This window comes from Equus quagga, chromosome 6, assembly GCF_021613505.1.
Source record: "Equus quagga isolate Etosha38 chromosome 6, UCLA_HA_Equagga_1.0, whole genome shotgun sequence".
NCBI lineage: Eukaryota > Metazoa > Chordata > Mammalia > Perissodactyla > Equidae > Equus > Equus quagga.
Window position 1 is genome coordinate 73,028,826 of NC_060272.1, and position 16,711 is coordinate 73,045,536.

Consider the following 16,711-nt stretch of genomic DNA (forward strand, 5'->3'; position numbering starts at 1 on the left):
ACAGTCCCTGCATCCTCCCGCCGCCAAAGTCAGTATGTAGAAGGTGCTTCTGGAAAGGGCTGGGTGGGTACCGTTGTGTCTTTGGGCCACGCAGAGCAGAGGCCTGTTGCCCATGGAGTCTGAATGCAGGAGCTGGTGGCAGCTGTCTCAAGGATCATTTACCCAGGGTCTGGAGCCCCCGGCCCAAGAGTGGTCACAAGCCAGTGGGGTGACTGGAATGGCTTCTCTTCACAGTGAAGCCAGCACTGTGAACTTTGACTGTGGCTCTTTTTTTCTAGTGGCACAAAAGAAGGGAAACCTGGTGTTGGTGGATTCATGCCCTTTGGAATCCCTGGTGTCCTGTCGGGGGCAGCGACCTGCTTCTATGCCTTTGTGGGCTTTGACTGCATCGCCACCACAGGTACGCCCCTCCACCCGCCATCTGGAGCCCAGGCCCCGGGTCCCCCTGCCCTCCTGTCAGACAGGCTGCACTAATTTTACCCGTGGGTCGCCGTTTTCCTTCCTGTGGACGTGTGCCAGTTGCTGCTCTTTGCATGAGTCACGTGTAGATTTGTAGCTTCCTGCTGATCTTTTCCCCCCATTATCACTCCTCCAAGTGGCAGTACCTAACAGGAAACTCTGCATCATGAACGTGACTGACTGTCTGCTGCTGGAATGGGATAATGGCAGCCCTAGCTGCAGCCTGACTTCATATCTGTGCATCATCCGGGAGAAATGAGGCCATTAAAAATACTGTCATCCTGGCACATTGAATAGGCTAGGCTGTGTCAGGCCTCCCCAATTTTCTCTGCCAAAGGAAACAAATCTTTTCCTTCTCTGAACAATGAGGTAATGGCCGGGAACACCATCCCAGGGCCTATGGGTCCTCTGGTCTGTGCTACTGAGGGCCACCCTCGGTTCCCAGAAGACCGTGGTTCCCATAGGGCCAAGCACTGTTGGGTGGTCTTTTGTGGGTGGCACGGGTCCCCTGGACGCGGAGAGGCCTTGGGCATCTCATGGGTTTGTGCGGATGCCCCGCTGTCCTGCCCTCCCAGGGCTGACTCCTTGCTGCTTCTAGGTGAAGAAGTCAAGAACCCCCAGAAGGCGATCCCTGTGGGGATCGTCGCGTCCCTCCTGATTTGCTTCATCGCTTACTTCGGGGTGTCGGCCGCCCTCACACTCATGATGCCATACTTGTGCCTGGACAAAGACAGCCCCCTGCCGGACGCCTTCAAGCATGTGGGCTGGGAAGGTGCCAAGTACGCGGTGGCCGTCGGCTCCCTCTGTGCTCTTTCCACCAGGTAGCTACGGATCTGAAACTGAAACTTTGGGGAGACACGAGGTGCACTAGGCTGTGTAAAGCTGGACACGTGGGTTTAGTGGTAATATTCCTCTTTTCCCTTGAAAGAGCCAGCAGCACAACCCTGATTATGTGGTTTCTCTCCTTGTTATTAATCATCCAAGAGTTGATTGGGTTGTTGATATTTCGTCATGAAGAACTTGAGGCCCACTCTAACATCATCTGCTTAGCAAGGGGCTGGTTGTCTGTTCCCGACCTTGGCCGCTAGACCAGGCCACCTCCGTAACACCACATCTTGGCCCTTAGTTTGGCCGTAAGGCAGAGGCTACCTTGAAAAAGGGAATAAGTGCCTTTTCATGAGAAACATTTTGCCCCTGAAGTTTCCTGCTAGCCAGCATAAACAGGAAATAGTTGGTAAATATTGATTTACCACAGAGAAGTCCTCATGAAGGCAGTGGTGCTTCTGTTTTCTGTTTGATTCAGCTGGAGAGAATTGCAGGAATAAATACAAAATTTCCCTTCCATAAAAATTATGACTAGATGCCATGCTGGTTTATGTTAGACATTTCCCATTCTTTAACTTAAGACGTACTTAGAGTGGGTGCTTTTTCTGGGGCTGACATATTGAATTCTGAGTCTGGGAGCCACGGGCTTCACACGGTTGGGAGGATGGCCGTTCTTGGTGAGAGTTCAGGGCTCCCTGTCCTCAGTGGGAAGCTGTGTGGGCACATTATGGTCTTTCTATTGCTGACAAGCTGGTTTTGCTGATGGGTTTTGCCTCTTCCTTCTGTTTAGTCTTTTAGGTTCTATGTTTCCCATGCCTCGAGTTATCTATGCCATGGCCGAAGATGGACTGCTTTTCAAATTTTTGGCCAGAATCAGTGAGAGGACCAAAACACCAATAATCGCCACCTTAACCTCAGGTGCCATTGCTGGTAAGAACCGGAACTAATTTCACGTGCCAGTATTTTAAGAGTTGAATTACTGTTCCTAGGGAAGTATCTTGACTTGTACTGTTCTGTGAGAGATTTCAACTCATCTTTTTAACACTTGGTTTTTACCCTGGGAACCTGGTTTATTGCAAGGTGTAACTGCCCTTTTGACAAAAGGCAAAGGGTGGTTTTACAGACAATGTCATGGAATTCTCAGGAAGTTTGAATTCTCTTATCGTTATTATCCTCTCATTGGGCAGAGCTTAGAACACAGTGTTCCTTCAGAGCCATTTGTCTGTTCCCTTTTCTCAAAGCCCGTGAATAGACTTTGGTGAGATGACGTCTTGCATGGTACAAGCCAAGTGACTTTTGCTTAGTCCTGGAGATTCAGTGTCCATGTATCTTAGCTTATGAATTCTCTGGAAAGTGAGAATTCCTTATGATCAGTGTTTTGTAAAACGTGCTACTTACTCCCCAGGGAATATTAAGGGTGTTGCTGGTGAAGCCATTTTCCTTAAGTTTATAGAATAATGGCAGGCCCAGAGGAGGTTTATCTGATCAATTAGTAGGTTCTTCACCAAGAGGACAGTTTTGACAGATGAAATCAGTGGACTGAAGAACCCTTTGACCTATGGAGTGTTCCAGGGGCCCCCGATTAAGGAAAGGGGGGGGCCCAAAAGGAAACTTATGTGCACACGCACCGAAGGCTATTTGTTTTATATGTTTATATGTTTAATGATTGTGTTTCATAGCCCTGAGGCAAGCATGGTCCAATTTTACAGATGTAGAAGTGGAAGCTCAGAGCGGGAAAGTGAGGACGCACGCCCAGTGAGTGTAGAGCTGGCTCTTGCTTCCTCGTTTGTTTTTATGCCAAAGTGGCCAGCTCCTTCCAGTGTGCAAGGAGAGTAGTGGGTCTTCTTGGTAAATTAGGATACATGATACCAGTCACAGTTTGTACCATCTTAAATGAATGAATTGTTGTTAGTAAGTATATATGCCCTTAGCAAAGTATGCTTAGTTTTGTGGATTAATATTATGTAGTGAAAAAAAGCTAGTTTTTCATCATTTAACAAATTTGTCATGTAATTCTGCATTTCTGAGAGTGATCATAGTGGTCATGTTTGGGGACAGCATATGTCAGAATATGACCAATAGATTTAAGGGATTAAGGAATTGGAAATAGTGAATGTTTTTTGATATTTACATGTAATTTGATCATATTAAAGACTGGCTTTAATTTCCTTCTTGTGCTGAGTAAGGGAGATCAAACGATAATCTTTAAAGTGACTATAAAGGGTTTATTCTTTCTTTTAATTTGGTGGGCGTGGTAAATAAGTATTTGGTTTTCTAAAATTACCTCACATGGAGGAAATCTGGTTCAAGTTTCTCTGGGAGTAGGAATGTAGGCCTCTGGGGCATGCACTGTTGGATAGTGTTCTGAACATCCAGAAGGCTCTCATTGCTCTTTAATCCTATTATTTATCCTCAATTTAAATTTGTTTTAGTTGCCATAATTATAGGGGCTTGAGAAATATTTGTGGAAAAGTAATGTTTTATGTTAATGTTTTTACTTGTGTTGATTGCATGTGATTTGAAAATATCCCAAAGTAGAGCTAGCCAAGTAATTTTTTAAAGGGGAGACTTGACATATAGACCCACATAGATATACATACTCTCACAAAAGTTGCAAAGGATTTTCAAATAAGCATGGTTTTTTTATTTTTATTTTTAAGTGGGGTCATGGTGACCAGATTGACATTGTTTGGGAATAATACTGCTTTCCGTGCTCCCAGAGCCCCTGCAAGGCCTCCCGGAGCACTGGACTTGCCCTCATCCACCTCCTCATCACTGTCACCTACTGATGCATGTGTCTTCTGCTCTGGGAGGCTGGGGACTGTCTGGTCTTCTGTGTTCAGTGACATATATCTAACACCCAGTAACTGGCACGCTCTCAGTGAGGGCCAGATACATGAGGGATGAGTGGGTGGATGATAGGTGAATGGATGGATAGATTATGGATGGATGGATGGACGGATGGACGGATGGATGGATGGATGGACGGATGGATGGATGGATGGATGGATGATGAATGGATGGATGGACGGATGGATGATGGATGGATGATGAATGGATGGATGATGGATGGATAGGTGGTGGGTGGGTAGATGGATAGCATGTGCATGACTGTCTATGAGTCAACATGGTATAGAGGAAGACACACTGGACTTAGAGTCACAAAACCTTAGTTCAGATCCTGGCTTTTCCACTTACTAGCTGTGTGGCCTTAGGTAAGTCTCCCAACATGTCTGAACTTCATTTTCTCCATCTCTACTGTAAGGATAGCTTGCAAAGTTGCCATGAGGATCAAAAAAGGTCATATTGATGAAAGTACTCTCTCTATGAATGTTAATTGTTATTACCATCTGTTGAGGACTGTGTGTGAGATTTCATCCTGAGCTTTTCTTCCCTTCAAGCAGTCTTTCCATGGAAAGGGCCAGGGGTGAGGGGGGGCAAGTAAATGCAGCAATCCTTGCCTGCCTTGGATCACGGGGGTTGTGGTTTTGGCTGTCAGGGTGTAGAGGGCCATCCACAGATCCTGATGTTTGTCTCCTCCCCAGCTGTGATGGCCTTCCTCTTTGACCTGAAGGACTTGGTGGACCTCATGTCCATCGGCACTCTCCTGGCTTACTCTTTGGTGGCTGCCTGTGTGTTGGTCTTACGGTATGTATGGATTTTCTGGATTCCGTGACTGAAATGTAGATGCACCCTATTAGCCTTTTAACAGTTCATATTAATGGTTTATTCAGTGTAAATTTTAGGTTATTGATAGCCTCGTTGGGAACTGCCCAGGAGAAGTTGGGATCTGGTGGTTGAAGCCTAGAGAAGACACAGAATATCTTTGAAAAGAGCCAGGGGTGGCCCCCATCACTCTATCATGTGCCCTCTTTTTTCTCACTGGACGCTGGGAGGATAGAGACAAGTTCTCAACCTGGCTGTTGGGCCTGTACCCTGGATTTGGAATTTTTGAAGGCTTAGAGCAATGATTTCAATTTGGCCCAGGTTCTTATAACAGGGGGGACTGAGGACTGGCCCTGGGGGTATTGGGAGAATCCAAGAGCTGTGCAGCTTAGGTCTGCGATGCTTCTGTAGCAGCACTGTGCTACCTCTGGAGGAACGAGTGCCGTTACGTGGCGTGCAGCGGTTGGGGTTGCTGCTCAGGAAGACTTTCCAGTTTCTGGCTGTTTTAGCCTTGCGTGGACCAGGCCGGCCCTGTGGATGGCCATAATAAAGCAGCTGTGGACCTAGGCTTGGTGTCCTGGTGTTCTAAGCTGCTCCAGTGCCCTCCTCCCACAGTACAGCCCTGGGCCAATTTTCCTTTGCTCTGGAAGGACAGGGCTCTGCTTCCTCACTCCCAGAAATGGCCCAGGGTGGCATCATCGTGAGAACATGTACTTCTGGAGACTTGCAGTGTTGGTCCCCTGGCCAGAGCCTCCTTATTGCTTTTCAGGTATTTAAACTTGCAAGGCCATTGATTCCATTTCTAATGTGCTCAGCAGCTCGTCTACTTAAAACCTGGGTTGAACCTTGGTGTAGTGGCTGTGTAGAAGCAGCTAAAACTGGTTTGCTAGTTTTCTGACCACTGTATTCCTTCCCAAGGGCTCAACAGTAGAATTTTCTATGCGGTCGCCTCACTTTCTTGATTGAATGGTTTTGCATATGTGAATCAGTGAAAAACTGGTTACATATCTTTATGTTCACTCGTAGAGTGTATGAAAATGATTTATATAGCACTCTGTTTTTCAAAGCTGGTGGAAAAGATTTGAGCTGTGTTCATTTTGGGTGGGAAGATAAGGAGCCTTATTTAAAATGAATGCTTTACTTTTAGGTAGCTGTGTCTTGGAAATCATGCCACAGGCTCAGTCCTTTGCTCAGTGCTATAGAGTTATTTATGCCAAGGCACTTGGCGTTTTAAAATAAATTGATCCAATTAAGTCTCACAAACAGAATTTCTCAAATCCATCAGCCTGCAGACACTTTTCTCCAGCTCTCTGCACCAAATAGGATCCTAATGTTATTGCTTTCTATTTCTGTCTGTATTTTAGCTCCCTAAAGCCATAGTTTTGTTGGCAGTGTCCTACTGTCTTAAGCATCGAAGGGCCAGTGCCACTTCACAGAGCCAAGGAACCGTCTCAGAACATTCCTCTGGGCTGGTTCGTGGTGGAGGTTAGGTTGCCTCCAAACAGAGACAGCAAGGAGGGTGTTACCCAGAAGCAGGAGAAGAAGATGAGGACCGAGGTCCCCTCTGCTGTTTGCACTTTGCCAGAGACAGCATTGTTCTGACTACCTGCTTCCTATTTTATGCCTTGTGCCTGGGCCCCTTAACTTTGACGGCTTACTCAGAACTTGAGTTAGTGTGGGTCCTTTTGCTTAATTAAAGCATAGTCCGATGGGCGTGTGATGCATTTCCTTACAGGTATCAGCCAGAGCAACCTAACATGGTGTACCAGATGGCCAGAACTAGTGATGAGCTGGATCAGGCAGACCAGAATGAGCTGGTGAGCACCAGCGATTCCCAGACAGGCTTTTTACCAGAAGCAGAAAGGTTTTCTTTGAAAACCATACTCTCACCCAAAAACATGGAACCTTCCAAATCCTCTGGGCTAATTGTGAACATTTCCACCAGCCTCATAGGTAAGAGTCTGCCCGTCCCTTTCTGTTTGGGGTCTGGCTTGCTGGCATTGTGTGGTTTCCTGCGAGCGGGGGTTGGGGAGAGCGGGAAGGCTCAGCAGCTGTCTTGCTGCTGGACTGGGAGGTCGGTTATTCTGTCCTAGTCGCAGCTGATGCCTGCAGACGTGGAGCCTGCCTCTCCGCAGATTCTGGGGGGAACTGAGGATATCTGTGGGAACGTGAGGAATGGTTGAGTCGCACCTCTCTCTCCCCTCCCCTTAGCGATGCTCATCATCACCTTCTGCATCGTGGCCGTGCTGGGAAAGGAGGCTCTGACCGAAGGGAAGTTGTGGGCAATCTTCGTGCTCACGGGATCTGCCCTCCTCTGTTTACTGGTCACGGTCATCGTCTGGAGGCAGCCTGAGAGCAAGACCAAGCTCTCATTTAAGGTGAGCAGCTTTGCCTAGTGGGCCTGGAGGGAACCTCCTGGTAGGTCACAGACCCTGGCACTCCTGCTGGAAGGCCCGCCCTGCACGGACCCGGCCCGGCCTGGGTGTCCAGAGGGAAGTGCTTGTCAGCCGGCCTCAGGGGAATATGAGGAGGGGCCCAAGGGCACAGACGGTGTCTGCTGAGAGAGAACCTGACCCTGTGAGAGGGCGCCCCTCCCTGTCCCGGGCGCTCAGGTGGCCTAGCTCACCTCATCCACGGGGGCTTCTCATAAATGTCCGCCTAGGTGGGTCACATGTCATTACCAAGACTTGGAGAGGACCACGGCTTCTGCATTTTCAGATTATACAAACGATAAAATAGTTCAACCTTAGGGATAAAGTGAAAGTCCCTCTTCTAGTTTTTTCTGCTCATTTTGGCAATTAGTGGCTTAGAACCCAACTCCCGCCTCTTAGGATTTGCCTGTGTGTGTGTGTGTGTGTGTGTGTGTGTGTGTGTCTTGGGGGTGTGGAGAGGTGGGCTGGGGGCAGAGGTGGGGATTGGTACTCGCTTCCTCTTCCCCATATAAATGTGGCAGTCCATGTAAATGTCAGGCGCATTGTCTTTTTCTAGTAGTTTTCTCAGTGATTCACATGGGCACCATCTCCATGCCCTCCACCCGTCAGATCTGACACTGCCACCTCATGTCTTTGCAGGTGCCGTTCCTGCCGGTACTCCCCGTCCTGAGCATCTTTGTGAACATCTATCTCATGATGCAGTTGGACCAAGGCACGTGGGTCCGGTTTGCAGTGTGGATGCTGATAGGTACGTCAGGTGGTGGGTTTCACTGCACCCAGCATGGCCGATGTCCCCACGTCTCTCGGAGGCCTGCCTGACCCGGAGCCAGTGCTGTGTGGCTCATTCTTATTCCCTGCTATTTGGCTGGATGCTAATGTCATCGAGCCTTCCTCGTTTCAGGTTTCAAACATAGTGAAAACTCATGTAATCAGCAGTTTTTTCTCAAACAATGAGGAACTCCTGCTAGATTGTGAGTTCTCTCTCCCTTTTAGATACTTTTCATTTTGATAGCCTCTTCTCTGAACTGATTATCTCGCTGGGCAAGAGCTTGACGTTAATAAGAACAAGGCCATGGGTGTGCTGTTGATAAAGCCCCCATTGATTTCACCCCAGATGGGAGAGTCTGGACTGGACCTCCTCTGGCCTGGGCACCCCCTGCACCAGCTCGTGTGGGCTGCGGGCAATGGCAGGGCCTGTGGGAGGCTTGGGTGTCACCACGCCAGTGCTGGCCCTGTGTGGGGCTGAGTGTGGCTCACCCCGTCTCTTGGCCTCCGGCATCTGGGGCAGGAGGTGATAGACTCAGGTTCCTTCCTCAGTGTCTGAGCCTGAGTGCTGATGCCCAGGGGACTGGCCTTGACCTTCGCTGCTCAGTGTCACTGACAAGAGCAGTCCCTCAGGACTGTGTTTCTGCCAAACCTCTCAGCCTGGGGAGGCAGCACGTGGGGCAGACGGCTACAGCTGCGTGATCTCCCTTCTCTGCAGGCCCCTCATTCTCTGCACGGTCCAGCCCATGTCTCAGTAGACAGACGGCTCCCCTGGAGCCTTTATGTGAGGGAGCTGGCTCAGGCTTCACAGCGGCACGTGCTCAGCCCCCTGTGGCCATCGCTTGAGATGTGGGTGGGGTGCTCGCTCTCCCCTGGAGGTGGAAGACACCTGCCTCTGAGCATCCCTGCTGTCAGCTCTAGGGTTCCAGGGCCTTAGGTTCTTTCCTGGCTTTGGTTGCCAAGTCCTTCCTCTAAGGCCTGCTCTGCTTGTGTCTCCTGCACGAGGTGGCCCCAGGCCCTGGGCTAACATTCCTGGGCGGGTAGTTAGCGGCACAGATCCCTGCCCCCACCACGGACCTTTGGAGCCCTCTGGACGCTGGAATGGCCTGAGTTCTTGTGTTCCGTACATTCTCGGGTGACTCGAAGGCTCTGACAGTCACTGTGTAGAGCAGCCCGTTGGGCCTGTACAGACAGCATGGGGACCCGCGGGTGCCCTTGCACCTGCTGGAGTCCCACCCCGGGAGGGACCAGCACGACTTCCTGAGTGTCTGTCCCATCCCCGTCCAGTGGCCATGTAGGTCCTCAACCAGGTGGTCAGTGGATGGAGCTGAGGGACGGCTGCCCTCCCGGGCCCATGCCTGCTGCTGCCCCTGCTCGGAGCCGCTGTGGCCGAGGCTATCTGGAGGGTGCACCTTTGCTGCGCCAGAGGCGAGCCTGGACCCTCCGCTGTCCCTCTGTGAGGAGCACATGTTTCTCCACGTGTGCAGGGGAGGCCCCCAGGGCTCAGCTCGGCAGGCAGCGGGTCCAGGCTCCCCCCGCCTCGCGCCCCAGGCCGCCCTCTGCCTGTTTCCTCGGCCCGCGTTCTGTTCACGCCCGCTCTCTGCTCTCGGCCCACAGGCTTCGCCATCTACTTTGGCTACGGTTTGTGGCACAGTGAGGAGGCGTCCCTGGGCGCTGACCAGGCAAGGACTCCTGATGGCAATTTGGACCACTGCAAGTGACACACGGCCCCGCCCCCCCGAGGTGGCAGCAGCCCTGAGGGACGCCCTCGGAGGACCCGGAAGCACCTTGCTCTTTCCACCAATGCGTCAGGACCCACTCACATCCAGAGAGCCCCAGTGCAGCGAAAGGTGCAACTACTTGAACTGCAACCTCAGCCCGCAGCTCACGGGTCCTGCCCAGACCTGCTCTGCGGTGGGCGCACTGGGCCCCGCTCACCTCCTACAGCTTCCTGGCCAGGGCTCCTTGGCTGTGGCTGGCCACTGTGTCTCCTAACCTCCCTCTGAACAAAGAACGTAGCTCCTCTCCTCACCAGCTCAGTGCCCGTGCTGCTGCGGCCTCAGACAGAACGGAGGCCGCCTTCTCCCGTTACCTCGGGAATCCAGGCCTCCTCCCCAGGGACTGTGCCGGTGTTGGAAATGTTGCATACTCCAAACTTTGAATAGCCATCTCCCCACTCAGCCCTAGACAGCCGGCCGTAGATGCAAGATGAGTGCCACCAAGCAGGCTGTCCCCAGCAGTCCCCCACCACAGCCAAAGGACAGCTGTTTACTTAAAAAGGAAAAACAAGACTGGTTTCCTTCTCTCCCTTCTGTCCTCTGAGTTGCTTCCAGAAGGGGTCATTAGGACTGTGACCCCTCCCTTCACTTTCCCTCCCAGGTAGGGGCTTTGCTCGGACACTGTGACAGACGCCAGCACCCCAGCACACTCGGGCAGCAGGCCTGAGGGCAGGGGGTTCCGTCACAGACTAGAAGAGGGGAGCACTATGTGGGAGCAAGGCGGAGGGGCTGGGAGGGCGGGCTCCCCTGCGCTGTGCACCGATCCGGGGCCTTCCGCAGCTGCACTCCCTCCAGGCCTGGGCCGTTCCTACTGCTTCTGGCATCTCTCTCTGCCAGCTGCGCATCCTGAGTAACTGGAACCTGACAACTGTATTTGTGTAAGACCCGCCTCAGATTAGCAGAGCTTACAACACCATTTCTTGCAAGTCTTTGCCATTCGCCAGATCCTGCCCTCTGATGCTAGTGGGTCCATTTCCTGGGTCTTGTAAGGTTCTCCAGGCAGGTGTCCGCTCGTTCTGAGGGGTCGGTGGCCAGTGCTCCCTGCCACTTCTGACCCCTGACGTGGTCTGTTTGGCCCCCCTCTTAGGTATAATTCAATCGAGTCCTCCTGTTAGTTGCTGTGAATCACTCCCCCAAATTAAGTTGACACTTAATGTTGACTTGGAAAACGACCAAATAATTACCCGATGCCATAGGTGTACTGTTCAGGGTACGGGGTCCACACGTGAGACAGTTGGGGTCATATTGCTGTCCCTCTTATGTATCTGTTGTCCAAATGCCGTGGGTTTGTAACCCTGCCCTGGGCCTCCTGCCTCTGTAAGTCAGAGAGCCGTGGGGCCCATTTGGTGTCCCCATACACAGGGCACGCTCCCCTCCCGGGGCACTGGAGGACTCATGCTGGGTTACACACTCCTTGTAGACGGAAGCCAGAGGAAGCCTTCCAGTTAGTGGGATGGAGGAGTCAGGGCCCTGCGCTGATGGGAGGGGCCAGGCACTTGGGACACCACAGAAAATGTAATGCTGCTTTCGAAGCTTAGTTTCTTTCCCATTTCTTCCCTCTCTGGCCTTTGACACAAATCTGGTAGAGAGAAGCCTGATAAATTGACCACACTTGTTTTTTCTCCCTGTGCACCAGAAAATTCGTGGAGAGAAATGCAAGGATTAGCAAAGCGGCCAAATGGCCAGGTTGGCCGGTGGCAGGTGGGCGGGCAGGCAGGCGGCCTGGGGCTCAGCCTTCGTTCTGAGGGCCTCATCGCCTCGCTGGAAGCTTTTTATTTTAAATACCATTTGTGAATGTTCCAGAGGGAGGATCCTAAGAGCCTAAAGCTTAGATTTCCAAAGAAAGGTATTTAAATTTATGTAGATTGGTGCTGTACAATATTTTGATAAATATTAATTTATTTTGTTGGGGTTTTGGTTGTCTCCTGTGTTCTTGGGGCCTGTTAGCTATTTGTTTGCTTGGTCTGTTATTTTTCCACATGGGCAGAGAGAATTTGAGGGAAAGAGGGTGTCCAAGAAGGGTAGAGAGGATTTTGGTTTTTTTTTTACTTTAACATCTCTTTTTGGCTGAAATTTCTGTGCAAGACAGTACCCCGCAGACTGTGTTTACACTTGCTATTTCAGCTGGCAGCATACAGCATTCTACACACTGAAAGGTGTTTCCCCTACAAGGCTCTGGGATAGAGAACATCCTGGCAGATGTGAGTCTCTCCCTTCTCCCCTTCCTCCTCCCCACCCCTCCTCCTCCCCCTCCCCTCCCCCTCCCCCTCCTCTCCCTCCCTCCTCCTCCTCCTCCTCCCCCTCACTTAGCCCAGAGCTGGAAAGTGCTGCCCCAGAGGCTCAGGCCCCGTGAGGAGAGGCCCCCACCCCCGGCCACGGTGGAGCCTCCCCCAGGAAAGGACATCTGAGGTGACACAGACACGTGGTCACTGTGCTTTTATTGAGAATAGTGTTTGTACAGTTGCCAGGGGTTTTCCCTTCTGTGCATGAGGCAGTGATGTGAGGGGCGGTATCTTGGGTGAGCACTCGATCTTAATAGACTTTCTCATCACACCCCTCGTTCCTGCCTCTGAAATACACACACACACACACACACACACACACACACACACACAGGCAAAAAGAAAACCCACCAGAAGTGCCCAACAGTTTCACATCTCTCAGCACCCCCCCAAACAAGAATATGATTCTCCTGTGACGCTCAGATACTTGGCCAGTGTTTGCCTACATAGTCAGAAATCCCACATTTCCAGAGACACACCCTTTGGGAGTGGTGTCCACTTTTATTTGTGCCCCCATCCCAAATATTCCCACAGGAAAGACCCATTTGTGCTAAGTGAGTAGGTGCCTTCCTGCCCCTGGGGGCCCTGTCCTGCATGTTTGCGTGACCTGGTAGAAACACGGAGAAGCCAACAGCAGGGCCCCCAGGCCTCTGCCAAAGAGTAGGGGTGAAGGGGGTCTCCAGGGAAGCACCCAGGCCCTGGGGGCAGGTGAGACAGGCACCCACTTCTTGGGGGGACCTTGGGCGGGAGATTGGGCCTCTGTACACCCCCAGCCCCCAGCTGCTCAGACCCCCTCACCCCACCTTTGGGCCAGATTTGTTTTTCCAAACCAAGAGGGAGGAGTGGTTGAGCCATCTTTTCCAGGCCGCCTTGGAGACTGCAAAACATAGGTGTTGTCAGAACCCCTCACAGCTCCCCCACTTGGTTTTCCATTGACTCTCATCTGTCAGGCCATCAACCACCTGGTCCATGTGGCTGAGGCTGGGGTTGGACACCATGGGCCTCCCACCTCCTGTGTGTCCACAGGCTTCTCCGCCCACCCTGAGCTTCTGAGGCCCTGACACGCTTCCTCCTTCACCTGTGGCACGCCTGTGTTCACACCTGGATAAGGCACTCGGCCTAGCTGGACTCGTGGCCAAGAGTGTGCTGCTATTCCCGAGTGGGGGTGGGGAGGGCGGTGGGAACTCGGGTTATACCGGATCTCCCCCAACCCCACCACAGAGCAGCCTTCTGAGGTGACAAGGTTTTGCTGTCTCACAGCCTAACACTGGAGACAGAGCTATGAGTGAGGACAGGGTGGGAGGCTGGGTTCCTTGGGTGAGTGTGGGCGTGCCTTAGACCCCACCCTGACTACAGGTGAGCTCGTGGGCATTTTGGGGGCCTCACTGCTGGAGAAAACCTGCCTGGCCCTGTGCCAGGAGCCGTCTTTTCTTATTTGAATGTCCCGCTTTTATACGTCTAACAAGAGCCGATTGTTCTGTTGGCACCCAAGAGCCATCCCCATGAAGAGGAGTAGCGCGGGATCTTGGCGCCCGGCTCCATGACCGGTGTGTTGTAGGATGGATGGAGAGGTGTGTTTGTGGGCACATGCACGCTCTGCTGGGTGTACGTAGGTCTGTGATGCTTGTGTGCAGAACTGTTACAGAGTTTACTTCAGGTGGAACTAAATATATTTTATGTGTAATTGTTATGTATAATTTAAGACATATCTGTTTGCCATCGTAATGAGAGTATTGTATGTAAGGCTCCTTAGAGCGAGATGTACATTTTGTCAGACTCTTGCGGACTTTTTTTTGGTAATGAAATGCTTTATTGATCCAGTGGTGCAAGAAGCTACACTCCGTATCTCGTCATCATAGTTAGGATGCCTAATGGATTTTAAGGCAAAAAAATAGGTCAACTAAATTTCACAGTCGTCACTAGAACCCAGAGTCTTTCAGTGCCTGCTGCTTCACGGAGCAGCTGTGGTCTCTTTCAAGAGGGACGTGGTCCGGCCAGGGGACTCAGGGCACAGTCATCGTGGGGCCCTCCTGGATCCCCCTGTGTGTGTGTTGCACTGCGGCTGAAAGACCTCGGCTGTGAAGTTCGAATCGATTTTCTCAGGGTATGAGCGTGTCCAGCAGGGTCAGGAAACAGGGCTAGCAAGAAGCATTCAGACTTTGTTAATTTATTAACGAAGTATATGATACTGTGTTTCTTGATGACAAACTTTTTAAGTTTGGGACTTATTTTCCCATCTGAGAAGTTATATATTTAAAATAAGTTTCCTCCTTAAGTTGTGCCTTTCAGCGTCAGTGGGTTTAAGGAACACAAAGCGTGGTGATATCAATGAGGGTTGGTTTATTATCAAATCTGAACTAGTTGTGGTTTTTCCAGTAAACTTTTTCTTCTACTGACCAAGGAGCCATTATTAAGAGAATTGTGTTTTTTATTATGTAAATTGTATAATATTTTTTGCTTGTTTGATGTTCTATTTTTCTAATAGTTTTCTTATAGTTGCTTATAATTGTGATACTAGATTTAGATTCTGAAGCTAACTGCAAATCAGGTTGGTCTCTGCTGGTCCCTCCTGTTTTGTTTATTTTAAGGACAGGCATAGGTATCATCCATCGCCTTTAAAAAATGTGAAAGGCTGTGCTGTATCCCATTTTTGCTGAGAACACTGTACATTGACAACTTCCTACCATACTTTACATTGTAAAATCAAACTATTTTGTGGTACATTATCTCATGCTTCCGCAAATTCTAATAAATCCTGTCTGTGGCTTCAGTGTGTACAGTGCGATCTTAAGGATTCTAGCAGCTCCGGGCGGGGTCCTAAGCTTGGCAGTGCCCCACGGAGACTTCCAGATCCTGCTCTTTGCTTCCTTAGTATCTTCCTGCGTCCCCACAGCCGGATGTCGGATGTGCATTGCTTCCTCTCCCTCCAGCCATTTGGTGGAAACCTCATTCCGACCCTTAGCGGCTTAACAAGGGCGTCCCCGGAACCCTCATTTAGGATCCCATGATGCTGTCTGCCCACCTTCCACTCCTCACTTGCCTTGGGTCTGGGCCCCAGGGGTCGTCCTGCCAGTCGAGCTTCCACGCATAAAGCTGCTCATTTGCTGCAGCACTTGGGTGTCAGGGCTCAAAACCTCCTCACACCACGAACCCCTTAGCCTTGCCCTTCCCTCCACACCGACGCTCCTTAGGGAGGATAGGGTACGTGCAGGCAGGGAGGGGGTGGCGGAAGGATTGGAGCTGTTCCGGTGGTAATTCTTGACCTCATTCCCCCATCCCCCCTTGGGAAAGGAAGCATTTTCGTGCATAGGAGGCAGATTCAGTCAAGTGGGCCTTAATTCTCAGACACTAAGACGCAGTGACTGAGTGGTCATGCTGGAAGATCTGTTCCCGGACGATAGGCCTCACCTTTGCGTTCTCAGGGGGCAGACCGCGCTGGAGGAGGACACCGGGCCTAGAGAGAAGGGCGGGCGAGCTGCTGCCGCCCGGCTCCGCGCCAGATCGAGCGTCAGGAATACGTTAGGAGAAGCTGCACGCGAGCGCGCCACACACCTCTCACATTCGTCGACCACACAGTAAACCAGACCACGGAGCTCGGACGGAGCGCAAGCACCCCCACCCCGCAGCCAGGGGTGTGCAGCGCGGGCAGGCAGGGGTCCTCTTTGCCGCCCCCAGTGCGATTTCTCCGTTAGAGGGTCCGCTGACAACTTGCAGGTGCCAGCGGGCCCAGCCCCTGGCTTGCAAAACGGGCCGGCTCCATAAAGCGTCCCAGAGTGGCCAGTGGGTCCCGGAACCGGGAAATGCCTCTGGGGGCCGGGCTCGTTCCGGTTCTCAGCCTCTGGCGGTGAGAAGCCGCCGCGGCCGAGCGCGAGGCGGAGCCCTTTCCGCAGCGCCACACCGCCACCTAGTGGCCGGCGCGGTGCCCGCGGGGGTGGGGGGATGCGCAGCCCGACGAGTCCCCAGCAGGGGTCCAGCAGTTTCTTAGCAACCCTGACCCGGCTCCTCAAGCCTGGGAACAGCGACTCCAGCCTAGAAACCTGAGAGAGAGTCACCTGGAGCGACTTTTCCCTCGCACGGGTTGGTTATGAAACGCTTCTGGTGAATCCAAAGCTGCTGCCAAACAGCGTGGCACTCCCAGCGCGGAGGAGTCCTGTGGGACCTCTCCCCAGGCCGCAGCCCGGGGCCCGCTGCCTTCCAGGTCCGGCCCTCCAGCCTAGCCTTGCTCGGCCAGCGACAGGGCTGGGCACGGTTGGAACACCAACTGTGGATAACCCTGTCTACCCCTCTCAAAAAGGGAACAGCTTAATTTTACCAAGCTAAGCCCGTCCACCAACCCATAAATACAGCCGTTAGAAAAAATCTGCAGTGTGAGAAACCACTTAGGGAATAAAACAGGCAGTGCTTCTGCTAATGAAGCGAGCCCTTTGGCCTACTTCTCAGCACCGTCGCAGCTAATCCCAGGGGATTCCGGACTAAGTCAGAGAGGGGAGAGGCTGTGCAGGTT

At 51.8% G+C, this 16,711-nt stretch overlaps 1 protein-coding gene across 7 annotated transcripts in view; it reads left to right on the forward strand.

The window, feature by feature from the left end:
* The window catches only part of SLC7A1 (solute carrier family 7 member 1), a 79,180-nt gene extending 64,198 nt beyond the window's left edge, over window positions 1-14,982 (forward strand). For all 7 annotated transcript variants that reach the window (XM_046663647.1, XM_046663642.1, XM_046663640.1 and 4 more), the window contains 8 exons: window positions 279-400; window positions 1,058-1,280; window positions 2,075-2,214; window positions 4,830-4,932; window positions 6,686-6,903; window positions 7,162-7,328; window positions 8,022-8,130; window positions 9,765-14,982. In XM_046663647.1, coding sequence (XP_046519603.1) covers window positions 279-400; window positions 1,058-1,280; window positions 2,075-2,214; window positions 4,830-4,932; window positions 6,686-6,903; window positions 7,162-7,328; window positions 8,022-8,130; window positions 9,765-9,868 — 1,186 coding nt within the window. In that variant the 3' untranslated portion in view covers window positions 9,869-14,982. The remainder of the gene's footprint in view (window positions 1-278; window positions 401-1,057; window positions 1,281-2,074; window positions 2,215-4,829; window positions 4,933-6,685; window positions 6,904-7,161; window positions 7,329-8,021; window positions 8,131-9,764) is intronic.
* Window positions 14,983-16,711: the final 1,729 nt, after the last annotated feature.